This window comes from Phyllostomus hastatus, unplaced genomic scaffold (genome assembly GCF_019186645.2).
Source record: "Phyllostomus hastatus isolate PE091 unplaced genomic scaffold, TTU_PhHast_1.1 phas_scaffold_317, whole genome shotgun sequence".
Classification (NCBI taxonomy): domain Eukaryota; kingdom Metazoa; phylum Chordata; class Mammalia; order Chiroptera; family Phyllostomidae; genus Phyllostomus; species Phyllostomus hastatus.
Genome location: NW_025334023.1, coordinates 422,596 through 436,445, shown reverse-complemented (window position 1 = coordinate 436,445; position 13,850 = coordinate 422,596). Strand labels below are relative to the sequence as shown.

The 13,850-nt window shown below is 44.0% G+C and overlaps 1 protein-coding gene across 1 annotated transcript; it reads right to left on the bottom strand.

Annotated features, from left to right (window-relative positions):
- Positions 1-794: 794 nt before the first annotated feature.
- Positions 795-11,052, bottom strand: TRIM68 (tripartite motif containing 68). Its single transcript, XM_045818339.1, has 7 exons — positions 10,986-11,052; positions 7,972-8,454; positions 6,202-6,297; positions 5,093-5,350; positions 4,708-4,730; positions 4,024-4,124; positions 795-3,893 (listed from the first exon to the last, which is right to left on the bottom strand). Exons 2-7 carry the CDS (start codon positions 8,395-8,397, stop codon positions 3,343-3,345), a joined length of 1,455 nt encoding a protein of 484 aa, XP_045674295.1. The 5' UTR covers positions 8,398-8,454; positions 10,986-11,052; the 3' UTR covers positions 795-3,342.
- Positions 11,053-13,850: the final 2,798 nt, after the last annotated feature.

Below are 13,850 nucleotides of genomic sequence, written 5' to 3'. Positions count from 1 at the left end.
AGATAGAACCCCTGCCCCATCACATGAAGCAATGTATGCTCATTCAACCAGAGCCTGTGGTCCACAGTAAGCACTCAGTGTTTGCTTTTAAGACATTAGAATCAATTCTGCTTGAATAAAAAAAAAAGGCAGACGAAATTTCCTGTGGGTGAAACCAAGGACTGCCTTCTGTCTCTTCCTTTTGCAAGACTCAAGCATTTCACCCTTTTAGTAACCTATCCCTCAGGGTTCAGGCACTGCACTCCTTGGTTTCTCTGCTAGTGAAACAGAAATATGCAAAGCTTGTTCCTGACTCCTTCCTTGTAGTGAATAATCACATCAAGTTGGAGATGCTCTGGTGGTCATTTCAGGAAATATGCAGGCACCCTATTCTCTACCCTACCTGCCCCTTCCCATGCAGTGGTCCGTATGGATAGTCGTCCATCAAATTAGTTTTTGAACAGGATTATAATTATTATGTAGCCTTTCATGCTCCTTTAAGGCAAGGAGAGCTTACTTTTGTTTTGATTCTAGGAATGAGATGGAAAATTCCTTCACTTACTTATTAATGTGTGCACACATAAATGCACATAGTGCTAGACTGGGGCTACAATGGTGAACCAGATGAATAAGGTCTTGTCTTCATGGGGTTCTTATAAGTATACATAAATACCCTAAAAAGGGTTTTCATATACTTAAGAACTTTAACCTTCTTGTCTGGTCTTAAAAATCAGAAAATATGAAATAAACGATGTGACATCATTTAACCTTATAATTCTTCTAACCAGCAATCATAGTTCCCAAATTAGCATACAAATGGGGGAAAAAAAAACCCCCAACAACCAAAGCCCCAAATAGTATACTATAAATGAAGCCATTCCACTCCTTAATTCATTCTAGGTTTGAAGGAATTTATCACCTAATAATCTTTTCTCTGAACCTTCCAAGGATTACCCTAAGAAAACCATAGGAAAGAACAATATTGATTTGTCCCAAGCCTCTTTTGCCAACTGTCTGAAGACAGATAATGGGAAGCACTTCCTAAAGAACCTATTCCTCAAGTCTATACACAATTCCCCAGGCACTCAACCCTCCACATTGCTACCTGGCTACCTGCATTTTACCCACCTGGACCACTTTGTGTGTTCCTCCCACTCAAAGGCAGTCTCTCTACTGTAGGTCAACTTAGCCCGTTGCTGAGACCAGGCCTGTGACTTACTAGTCCATTCCCCTTCTACTGCTAATACTTAAGAAGTGACTTGGAAGCATGGTAGGTGGAATGAGTTTATTTCCCCATTTTGGCCTGTTTTACCCCCTTCATTTTTTTTAATCCTCACCTGAGGATATGTTTAGAGAGAGGGAGGGGATGGGAAGAGAAAGAGAGAGAGAAACATGGATTGGTTGCCTCCCATATGTAACCCAACTGGGAATCAAACCCGCAACCTACGTATGTGCCCTAACTGGGAATTGAACCCGCAATGTTTTGGTGGTGTATGGGACACTCCAACAACTGAATACCCAGCCGGGGCTCCTCCTTCACATGTTAATGACCAATACAATAAAATTATAAAGACAATTTTTGCTATTATTTATTATAGGAATTACTTTGCTTCTGTCCATACATCACCTAGTATCTTCGTTGCTGCTCAATCCTACCCAAACAGTCACTACCTTCATGTCTAAACTACATCAGAGGTGGTGTCAAACAGTCATTGTGACAATCTGTGAGGCACATACTGTAGCCTCTCACAACAGGTAAAGCCATTAACTCTCACATGCTAGCCTTGCACTTTGTTTCCAGACAGTTATTTCCACATCATACTCTTAAGGCCTGCAGCGAATTATTTTTGCCACACACAGCATTACTTTTAGGTCAACAGCACAGATATATGGTCTTAATTTCTCTTTCACTATAACATATGGCTCCACAACTGGCTTCTTGTGCCTAGTTCTGCTCTTTTCCCTACACTTCCTTTCCCCATAGCTTTAGAGAAGACAAAGGCAGGGAGAACGTTAGGTAGTTACCAGAACCATGTGGATTCCCTTGGTGACACCAAAAGAGCCAAACTTTGGCTTAGCTAGTTTGTGGGTGAGTGAGCCTTCCTTCCTGCGTATTTTTTCTTTTAAAAATTATTTCCACTACCCTGCAGTCACAGCCCCAACTCTAGTGCAGAGAAGACAAATATACAAGAAAATAGATTCACAATATATTACTGGGACCCACAGTATGCCCCTGGTATGGCCACATTCCATCTAAAGGGCTCTTGACTGTCAGGACAGGCCCTGAGACACATAGGCCCTGCTGCAAGATGCTGGCTGAGAAGGAGAGATAGGAAGGCTACACAGGCAATATCCATGGCATGCCTTCCTCTGTCCCTGAGCAAGGAACACAAGTTTGGGATGGATCTGAGATCCTTACAACAACCCTGTGAGGTAGGAGATATGCAGCCCCTCTACCCATTTCTCCATGTAGGACAAAACATCTTCCAAACGAGTGGGAAGTTTCAGACCCAAATGTAATGAATGACATGCAGACATGTGACCTGAGTCTGTCGACCTTTTTTCATTTAAATGTGAGAAACACTTTATAATCTTTACAATCTTCTTGCAACAGCTTTGTGAGAAAAAACTTGCTCTAGTAAGGCCATTTCAGTTTTCTAACCCATAAAATGAAAAGTAAAACACAGCTCACAGGTTTTCTGATCCTGTCACTCAGAGAGAAGGGCAGGACCAAGACACAGGTCTCCTCAGAGTCTGGTACACAGTGGTGTGTCCAGCTCGTGCTCAGAGGGGGAGGACCACTGGGACAGTCTGGGCAATCTGCACTGCATTTCTATGCTTTACACCTCGGAGAGCTGGGGTCAAACACTCGCTCATTTGCAGCAAACCACAGGAGAGGTCTCCTTCAATGGGCTTTAGCACAGCGGCCAGGTCTGGATATGAACAGTATTCTGGCTTGTTGGTAAACCCTATCCAATAGGTTTCCAGAAGGCTGGATCTACTTCATTGTCCTTACTGACTGAATTATGGCAATAACAGGGACTGAAAAAGAGGGGCCAGAGCTACAGAAAGGAGAAGTCGTCATTGTTAGAGCCACTCTGACCCCACTCTGATCCTCACCATTGGCCCTCTCATGTTTCCCTCACAGGGAACAATGCTCATTTGACTAAGCCTCACCTCTTTCACATGAGCGGTTTAGTGAAAGACTCTAGCCCAGGAACAGCAGGCCCCTGGGCAAGGGAGAGGAATCCCCAAATTCTAGGCTCATTTCAATGGAAGGGGACCCTCAGCAGGGGCAGGGCCCTCCAAGATTCCTGTGGCCCAGGTGAAATTCTGAGGCTTCTGGCTGGGATGATGGCTCTCTTAGTCCTCCCTGTCCAGGGAGCAGATGGCCAGAGGAGCGGTGTTGTTGGCACCAATGCTGTAGCAAGGACTGAAATAGGGCAGAAGGCGCCCAGGGAAGGGATAGTGGGGAAAAGTAAAAATGTGGGAGCCGTTGTCAGTCACATTGTAGAAGGAGATGTCATGGGCCTCATAATCCAGGAAGATGCCTACCCGTCGGGGAGGGATTGGCAAGGACAGGAGTGGGTATTCGTCGGTGCCTGCCCGGTACTCATTGCCTTTCCTTAGCCTTATCACCCAGAATCCATAGTGGGGGGATAAATAGACCACCTCCTTCCGGTCCACATCTTCCTTACACACTCCTAGGCCCCATTCAGACCTGTCTCCCACCTCTACCTCCCAGTAGTGCTGGCCTGAGGAGATGCACTGGCTTCCCAGGACGATATTATAGCGGTAGAATCTCTCGGGATTGTCAGGCAGTTTCTGCTTGGTGTCTCCATAGCGTACACATTTTCTGTCCTCAGACACGATGAGGCGTGAATAAGCAGTGTCTGGATCAAGACGCACATCAGCTAGGGAAAAGGATCCTGGTTGGTGACACTGGTACAGAGTGAGGGGGCACCCAGAGGGCACTGAACCACTTTATTTCTCTGGGAAGGGTTCCTCCCATTGCCCATCACAGCCTCCCCCAGCATTCATTACCTGCATATGTCTTCAGCATCTCTCTTAGGCCTGGCACACAGCAAACCGTTTTCAGCTCCAGGGAGACTGGTTCTGGCCGCTGCAGGTTCCAAGAGTTGCTCCTAGTGGAGGAGGGTTAAGCCTTGAGGCAAGAAGTCTTAGTTCTGCCACATGGACCTCCCCTTAGTACAGGGAAGAGGGGCTTGGCAGGGAGGTGTCCCTCTCCTGCATCACCAGGCTAAGCAGAGATGTGATGCTTATTCAACTGAGATGAACCGTTTGTGGCACAGGGAGAACATCTGTGTACTAGTGCTATGAGTAGGGTTAGATGTACACCTGATGTGAGGAGAGGAACAGGTGTGCCAGAGGAGAAAAGCTATGCTGAAGAGCTTAGAACACTAATGGTTCATCTGCAGGGTTTTTCCCTCCTTGGGAGATCTATTGGAAAACATATTTTATAACTTTTCTGAAATCCTTACTGGTAATACTTGAAATGAATCTTACCAAACACAAAGAAGAAAAAAGAAACATGAACAAAAAAGAAACATGAACAAACCTTCTTTGGCCAATACAAGGGAAGAGGAAGAACATTATGGAGCAGGCCCTGCTTTTCTACAGTACTGGCTCTCTGTTACTTCTCTACTTCTGGCCAGGCCCCACTATCCCTCCCAGGTTTGCCTAGGTGCTCCAAGGATGGGAACATACCTGTTTAAGACTTCCCGAATACCCTGGAAGGAGAAAAAAAATGAAGCACATGAGTATATGCTGTTCCTGGGAGGGATCAGATGGATGATGAGCTCTGGGAGGGGGTTTCTCTAAGGGCAGGAAAGGTGAACAAGGCTGGATAGAAGGTATGCAGAGGTGGAGGGTAGAATCCTTCAGGAAGGGAGCAGAGCAGGCTGAGCCAGACTGGCCGACTCCAGGCTCCATCTCAACTCTCTAGCTAAAGGGAAAGGGCTGGTATGATGCCAGAGTTGCCTGGACACTGCCCCACCTATGTGCCTACAATGGGCTGAGTTGGACAACCAACCAAGGGTAGAAGAGCAGGCATTAGTGGGAATGGGAGTAGATGGTTATGAGAGCCAATCACCTGCAGCATCCATCGGACAGGCCTCTGAGACCTCTCTTCAAGCTCTGCAATCAGCCTGCACAGGACCCGGCTCTGCTGGATGAGTGCGTCGTGATTCAACTCCAGTTTCTGTCTGGTCTCCCTCTCCTCCTGCTCCAAGCTGGCTAGAGCTGTGGCTGCCTCTACGTCCAGCTGCCGACCTGGTGGCTTTTTCTTTAGCAATCGCTGATACTTCTCAAACTCCCACATGATACTCTGCTTTCGGGTTTCTACCTGCATCTGCACAGCCAAGATCAGAAGCACTGATATTGTTCATGTAAGAGCCACCTGGGACTGAGGACACCTGGGTGTGTGCATACATACACATTCTGGAATGTTTTGGTACCAACTTTGTGCCAGATACTATAGAGGCCAAGACAAAGGACACTATTTTTCCTACCTTTTTGTCCCCACATGCTTCTCTGCATGCTCCTGGGTCCCTATTCCTTATTCTTATTGACTCCAGTAGGGCCCAGGACATTATCTTGGCACTATATGCTCTGCTTCCTATTTTCTGAATAATATATCCTATTCTCATAATAACAACCAGAGCATTACACTTAAGCCTTTAAGGCACTGTGACAGCTACAGTGTTAGATTCATTTGCTTCTTTCTGGCATTATATCAGTTCAAAATGTTGTTTTTGACTGGTTCAGGTTGTCTTCTGTTGATCTAAAGTTCTGATAGTTTGGTAGTTATGGTCCTCAAATTTATTTGAGGGGACTTTCCAGGATTTTAATAACTTAACTTTTAGTAAGTATGCTCTAACTGGGGAAAGTGAAACAGAAACTACGTTTTACTAAGCATTACACAAGTTGTACCACCGTGAACTGACACATAAGTGAGGTGTGTATAAGGACATATGAGGACATTAGGCCAGAGGTTACCCCTATATCACAAACAAGAATCTGGGATGAGAAGCACATGGCCCACCTATGGCTGCACACCCGGCAGAGAAAGCTGGTATGAACATTCCTGGCTCTCTGACCTCAAACTCTACATTCTGCTTCACAGAGATGAGGAAGCTACCATAAGCCAGCTCCAGAACACTACTGGGACCACCCAAACTCCTTCCCCAGGTGGCAACCTGCCTTCCAGGTGGCAGTTCGTTTCCTCTCACCAACTTCCAGCTTCCAGGCCTCTTCTTGCTCTTTCCTCAGATGTTCCAGAGCCTCGTGGAGTTTCCACTGGAAGAGATGAAAACCTCATGAGGTCACCCAGGGTAGCTGGGTTGCTAATGAGGCTCCCTAGCACTGGTAGGTAATGGGAAAAGAAGTGTCCCTCAGGTGATGAGCCAGAATGAATGCCAGGAGAAAAGGGATGCCAAAGAGGGAGTGGATTCCTGCCCACATGACATTCAAAGTAGCTTTTGATTTGAGAATCACTTCAACTCCCAGAGTCCCTAAGTTTCTGTAGAAGAAAAGGACTGTTTCCAGGCTTCCCAGAAAACCACCTTGGCCTATCCATACTTTTTTTTATCCTTACCTGCTATGTTATCCCATGGCCTCCTAAAACCTTCATATTCCAAGTGCTGTCCAAGTGGGCTGGCAGAATCAGTACCATCTGGGAACTTGTTAGAAATGTGGGGTCTCAAGCCCTACCCCATGCCTCCTGAGTTAGAATCTGAATTTTAGGAAGAATTTTGGGTAGTTCAAATGCCATTAGAGGTGAGAAGCACTATCCTAGAACACCAGTGTAAAAATTATTCCTGGAAAAGCATAAAGTATTCTGATGATAATATTAACCATTTCGTTAGAGTTACCAAGTGCCCCACATGGCTTACGTACTAAACATACATTCAATACTCCCAATCCCTTGAGACTGGTATTATTCCCATTGTATAGATTAAGAAAACTGAGGCTTAGAGTCATATTCAAAGTCATTCAGCTAGTCAATGCTTTGGGCTGGGATTTAACATTGCTGTACAACTCCTATGCCTATGTGATACTGCCTCCCTATTCTAATGGCTCTCAAAACAAAATGACTAAGTTAATACTTTAAATTTTTTAGAAATTCTTCTCACATAGAAAAATAGCCAATTCTGAGGATTTGTCTTATACTCTTACCTTCTAATTCCAACTTCTAGAAAGAGAATTAAGACTAGTATTGTATCACTGGATCACAGAGTCATTACTTAATTCTACTAAAGATATGTCAGCATGAACAACTGAGAAAAGTATAAGCAACTGGAAGTTGATGACGGTAGCTATACAAAAGGGGTAGCAGGTGTGTCAGAGATGACGCCCCTCTTCTCCCACAAAGAAAGGCTTGGGAGAGGAGAAGGAATACTGGCCAAAGAGCAAGAAGACCTGATTCGTTTCCTTTGATCTTCCTTTAGCTAACTTTTGACTAACTTAACCTAAAGTCAATCCTAAATGACTCGGCCATAATCTCTTCCAGCTCTAAAACCAGTTACCATGATCTCAAACCTCTAAGCCTCAGTTCTGTCTATAAAAATAAGGAAGTTAAAGTGACTCATACAGTATCAAATGACTATGGCATTGCTAGGAGTCCGCAGGTGTTGATGGGTACAGCTTTGACTACCTCTTACACAAATTCATCCAAGGCACCAAGAACCTCAGGTAGACCAGACTGGTCTTCAAATTCCCAATAAAGAGGCATCTTTGGGTAAGGCATTAATCCACTTTGGGACTGGGGATGGAGTTGGAAGTGGGAGGGAAGGAGGTCAAAGGAGATCATAAATGTAAGGAGAGATGTGACTCACTATATCAGATCCCAAGGTTCTATGGGCATGAGGACCTTTTCATTTTACCTCTGGGGCTTCTGATCAAGTCCTTAATTTAGAGATAGCCAAGTGAGGAGCAGGGGAGAGATTGGGGTAGGTAGCCTCTGTCTCCCACCTTATACTCCCAGGCGACATCCTCCATGGGCACGACACTGTGGGCCTCATGCTCAGGAGACCGGCTGCACGCCTCACATGTGATCAGGCCATCCTCTTTGCAGAACATCTTTAGCTGTTCCCCGTGGAGCTCACACACATTACCCTTCAGCCCCATTCCTGGGTGCAGCCCTAGCAGACGGACTTTTTCTACCACACTGGCCAGCTGCCAATTGGGCCTCAGGTTCCGGGGCTGGACAGGAGCCCGGCAGAGGGGACATGTGTAGCCCCAGTTCTGGGATTCCCCTGGAACCTCCCAGAGTCCGGAGAGACAACCGTGGCAGAAGCTGTGGCCACAGTCAATGCTCACAGGCTCCCTCAGGTAGGTCATGCAGATGGGACAGGCCACTTCTTCCACCACGGCTTCTACCAATGCTGTAGGATCCATGGTTCCTTTTCACAGACTCCTCAGAACATGAACAAAACCAGGCAGAGGTAATAAAGGCTGAGAAGAAAAGAAAAACAAATGAGAGGAAAAGGTAACAGAGGAGCAGGGGGATCAGTAAAAGGGAAAATTAATGAGTGGAAAAAACAAGTTTCTCCTTTTGATCCTTCATTGACCATGTTTAATAAGCACTGGGCTTCCCAACTGAAGTTCTGACTGGGTCACATTACTCACATCACAAAGGGACATTTGGGGTTGCCAAAGCAAGTTGGGATTTCTGTTTTTATTCATTTGGTCACCTCTGACCCTCCTCTGGGTTTGCCCACTCCACCTGAATCATGCTCTCCAAATCAGCATTATTTTTCTTGAACTTGGATAAGGTCACACAAAATGTGATGTTTCACTATCTAAAATAAGGCCAGAAATACCCCCAGTCTCAGCCTGTGGTATGTTTACATGTATACTTATACCCCTCAAGGGGCAAAACAGTAATATGCCAGAAACCCATTGCCTATGTGCTTAATTGGTTTTCTTGCATTGCACACTAAAGTGTTAAGTAGAAGAGAACAAGCAATCCTTTCCCCACACCCTGTAAAGCCCTGCTCCTTATCCAGCACCAGCTTTCACTGAGATAGATGCTAACACTCCTCAGCCTTCAGTGATATGTTGGAAGCAGAGATGAAACAATACCCCTTGGCAGATAAAAACAAAGGTCATCTGATGTTAATCAAACCTATAGGATGAAATCATTACCTTAACAAGAAAACTGAGATTTTTGCCGGGGCCATATGTGTGTTTGGAACTTACACGGCCAATGGCAGGCTCTTGGCACAGTTGGCAATGTTTACTTGTTCACTTTGCAAGTTTGTGTTAGTAGCTGGAGTCTATAAAGGGAAGAGGCATCTTGGACTTAGTGTTGTATCCGTACTACCTGCCTGAAATGTAGTTATTGCTGAAAAAATATTCCTCAAATAAATAAACCAGTTAGACATAAGAAGTAGTTCCTATATTCAAAATGCTTTTATAATTTGTTAAGATAATTGAGAACATATATTAATAACAGTAAGCACCCCTCGAACTCTTATGCTATATACCAGGCACTATTTTCACAGCCTTAAGTAGAAGCCATTATTCTGCTGTTCTCATTTTACAGATACTTGGTCCTGGGCCCCGCCATTCTATCTTGGGCAAATTACTAACCTCTCCAGCTTCAACTTCTAATAAAAATTCAAGAGAGACAGAAACTACTGTGATTTCAGGTATTCCAGTAAGTGTCCCTGGAGGAAATGAGGCAGTAAGTAGATTTTGCAGGACTCTCTGTAAAAGGCTAGCAGGAGGCCCACCCTGCCTCCTGCTTTCCCTGGCTCCCAGTATCATTACCAAACTGTGGGATCAAGTATCCTAACACCTAGTTTTATGAAATCACTAACTCACTGAAGAGCCTATCTTGGTTCCTGAGCACCCAATTCAGTAGGAAGCTCTTGCTCTTCATCTTTGAAACAGTGTCTGTGTCCAGTTAAGCAGAGAGAGAAACTTCCACACTTTCCTGGAAACGCCACACCTGTTTATTCTACCCTACCTGGGTTCCTGCTGTTCTCCCAGCTTTAAATGACTTCTCCATGATTCTGTTAACATCATTTGACACGTATGCATTTATTTATTGTCTTATTTCCCACATAGAAGTTTCATGAGAATAGTGACATCATCAATTTTGTTCACTACTATATCTCCAAATCCAAGAACAGTGCCTCCAATATTTTTGAATATATGAGAATTAAATGTAACTGTTGAGGTCCAGCTGATTGTAGGCTGCAGGTAGAAGAAGTGTCAATATCCTCATGTAACACAGAGGGGCACCAAGAGCTACCACCTAAGGCTGACAGGAAACAGGTTGAAATCTATGATTGAAAGCTACAAAGATCAACAAAAGAATAAAAATGGAAATAAAAAATTGGTGGTAGTAGGGAAGTGAGATAAAAAAATCTTAAAATGACAAGTCAAGAAATATGGTGTAAGCATATTATTTAAATTTAATAGGGTGATAAAAACACCTAAACATGAAAATTTTAAAAGCAGTGGCCTCCGCAAAATGGATTTAGGGGTGGGTAGGTATTGGTCTTAGACAAAAAACCTGTTTCAGAGTGCTCTTTTTTATTATACATAAACTACTTCAACAAAACTTTAATTAGTAAACATTTAATTGCTTCCAAATTGCCTTTCGCAGGGTGGGGAGTCAGTCTAGGAAACACATTTATTTGAAGGGGCGGAGCTTGTTAAAGACTCGCGAGGAGGGACCAGAGTGGGCAAAGTGGGGAGAGTGGCGAGTGGAAGCGGTGATCTCCGGTTTGGGAGCAGAGGGGGATGGTAACCTTCTGGCCACTGGGCGCGAGGCAGGGCCCCAGGGCAGCGGGTGGGTGGGCGACCGAGACGACTCTGCAGGACCTTTGACTTCCGAAGAGGCATGGCTGTTACCCACGCCCCTCCTTCGCCCGGTCTAGTGCCCACAGGCGAAAGCCAAAGGTGTAGGTACTAGGGCCCTACTGCTAAGTGTCCAAAAAGTCAGAAGCGGCTATTCTTACCACAGCACTTACCGCCGGCCTGGAGAAGGTCCCAGCAGCGGCCCGCTCCTCAGCCTCCGGCTGCGCTCTCAGGCCCCGCCCATAAGGCCAAAGCCAATGAGCGGCTAGCAGGGTTCTGAGCACCAGCGGCATCTTTATGGGAACAGCTAATCGCAGACAGGGATGAGGAAAACCCTAGCCAATCAGGGCGGGGACTGTGCACACCTCTTGGCTTCCCGGTGTTTTTTTCTCCGCTATGTTGATTTTTCTGGCCAGTTCTGCAGCGCAGAGTCCTTCACAGCATTATAAGGGCCAAAGAATCAGTTCTGGACTCGGTGAAGGGTGGGGCTCCCATGTGAGACCGTCGAGGCTCTGCTTTAGTAGAGGCCCAGCTGGCTCTGGGTCCAAGGAACCATTTACGTTTCATGCTTCCGCTCTGGCTGACCAGTCGCTCTTCTGAGCGAACCTTGTTCCTTCCGGGTGACGGCACCTGATGTTGTTCATTTGCCAGTTTCTCTTGTTAAACTCACCAGCATGTGAGATCAGCCATGTCTGGTTCAGTGACCCTGTTTAGTGCAGGGCTGGGCAAATACATGCTGTGGGCTTTGCAGTTTCCAGCAAGAGATCTGTCCTGGTCCCAAGCTGCACATACTGGGTTCTTTAAAAAAAACGAAACCCTCCTTGTGTACTTCAGAGGCCGTGTCATCACTATTTCCACAACCTACCTTAAAGTTAGAAGCGGATACTGGGAGCTGGTGGAGTCAAACAGGGATAAATTTCTAGGCACAAACTCATTTAGAAAAATTAAAAAAAAAATTTAAACAACTGGTCCTTCTTTCTCCACCAATCACAGACAGGAATAAACACATACTGCTACTTAAAGGTTGTGATTTGGGTTTTTCTTGGACTCCTCGTAACTTCTCCTTTTCCTGATATTTAGGTGTTTACTGAATAAGCAAATGAAGGCACATCCTGTTTATGTGGAAAATAACAAAGAAACTCTTCAGCTGAAGCTCACATCCATTGTTTGGATTTAAACTCTTTTGTGTCTTCAGGCCAAAGTCAGGGCCCAAGGTACAGTTGAAATTCTGAAGAGTTAGGCCCAGAAAATTCCTGAAGCAATTGGAGCTGTGAGCAAAAAAGATGTAATGAGGTCTGAGCTGGACCCTCTGTATCACCTGATCTGGAGAAATGGCTGCCCTGACAGAATAGTGAGTGAATTAATTTAAACAAGTCACTTTAAACATTTATTAAGCATCAAGTTTTTGCAACATTTTGTGCTGGATGCTGGGATTATAACTATGGGTCACAGAGTCTCTGCTCCTAAGAAGCCCAAGAGCAAGTTTGTTGTACTTCTCTGGAGATTCTGTAAAGTTAAAACAGTTAATGTGGAGATCTTTTTAATTTGTAATGTGAAATTATCCATAACCATGACCCCAAAGTATCTATTTGCTAAAAGCCCTGGCAAAAGGGCACTTTAGGGTTTCTGGGGGTGGAGGCTTGTGTTCATGAAGAGGGAGGGGAAGGCTGGACAGAGAGCTTTTGAAGACAGATGAGTCCACAACCCAGGCACTGAAGCTCTCTTTCCCAGTCTCCCTCAGGGTGCTTGTTTGCTGTGAGAGGCATACAGGTGTGTCCAGGTGATGCTCTGTCTTTGATACATTCCTTTGGCTGCAACTGCAGACCTCAACCCTCAACCCTCTGCCTAAATCAAGAAAGATCAGGACAACAAGTTGAGTGGCTGTCAGATGATGTTTATCTGTGCTTGGAGAGGAGTGGCAGGAAGGTGGTGCAGATATTGAGGAAACTGGGCTAAAGAAAGGGTAGGGAGCTGGCACAAAACCCGGGAGCCTGTATTTGTGGAGGGAGAAACTGACCACACTGCATGCCATACAATCTGCCTTGTTGAGAGACCCAATTGGTTTCTGTCTCCCTATTCCCTGCCTTAGTATGAGCCACAGCTTAAGTTTCATATAATCTTAGGTTTGAATTTTGTTTTTCATATTTTTTAAAATTATGCATTTATTTATTTACTGCAAAAAAGACATCTGTAGAGAAATTGTTATAGCTGTGAGCAATCCACATTAATATCTGAAACAGTGAACTGAACAGAGAACTGAACATACATAGAGAATTGACTCACTCTCTTTGAAGTTTGCTTTTTCCTGAAATCTATCCCAAACATTGTTATAAAGTTTCTATATGCTCCCTTGTTCCTGAGTTTCTTATAGTTTATATAGTGTCACTTTTTAAAATTTCTATTTCACACATTTTTTGCTAAGTATCCCAACACATTTCTCTGGTTATACATAGATGCTTTCTTTTTTTCCCATCTCCCCATCCACCTTCACTTTGGCAACCATCAGCTTGTTCTTGTATCTATTCTGTTTCTGTTTTATTTGTTGGTTTTATTTTTTCTAGATTTCACATATAAGTGAAATCATACTTTACTTGTTTTACTCTGTCTGACTTGGCTTAGCATAATAATAGCTTCAAATTCCATCCATGTTGTCACAAATGGCAAGATTTCATTCACTTTTGCTGAGTAAATATATATATATAATATCTATATATAATATTGAGATATTATATTTATATAATATCTATATTTATTCCATTTATTTAGGCCTTCTTCAATTTCTTTTATGGATAACTTCTGGTTTTCTATGTAGAAGGTCCTTTATATCTTTTGTTAGATTTAATCTTAGATACAAGTTTTTTATACTATTGTAAAGCTATTTTTAAAAAATCATGTCTACTTTTATTAAAAATACAATGGATTTTTGTACATTGGCCTTTTATTCAGCAGTCTTTATATACTTACCTATTAATTCAAATTATTTTTGATAGATTTTTTCATTTTTCAACATATGCAATCACTAACCCACAAATAATTAT

Excerpts from the sequence above, each read along its gene's own strand:
- TRIM68 (XM_045818339.1), bottom strand. The coding sequence starts at position 8,397 with ATGGATCCTACAGCATTGGTAGAAGCCGTGGTGGAAGAAGTGGCCTGT. Across the intron at positions 5,351-6,201 it reads AACGAACTGCCACCTGGAAG|ATGCAGGTAGAAACCCGAAA; the intron begins GCAGGTTGCCAC and ends TTGGCTGTGCAG. Across the intron at positions 4,731-5,092 it reads CTGTCCGATGGATGCTGCAG|GGTATTCGGGAAGTCTTAAA; the intron begins GTGATTGGCTCT and ends TTCTCCTTCCAG.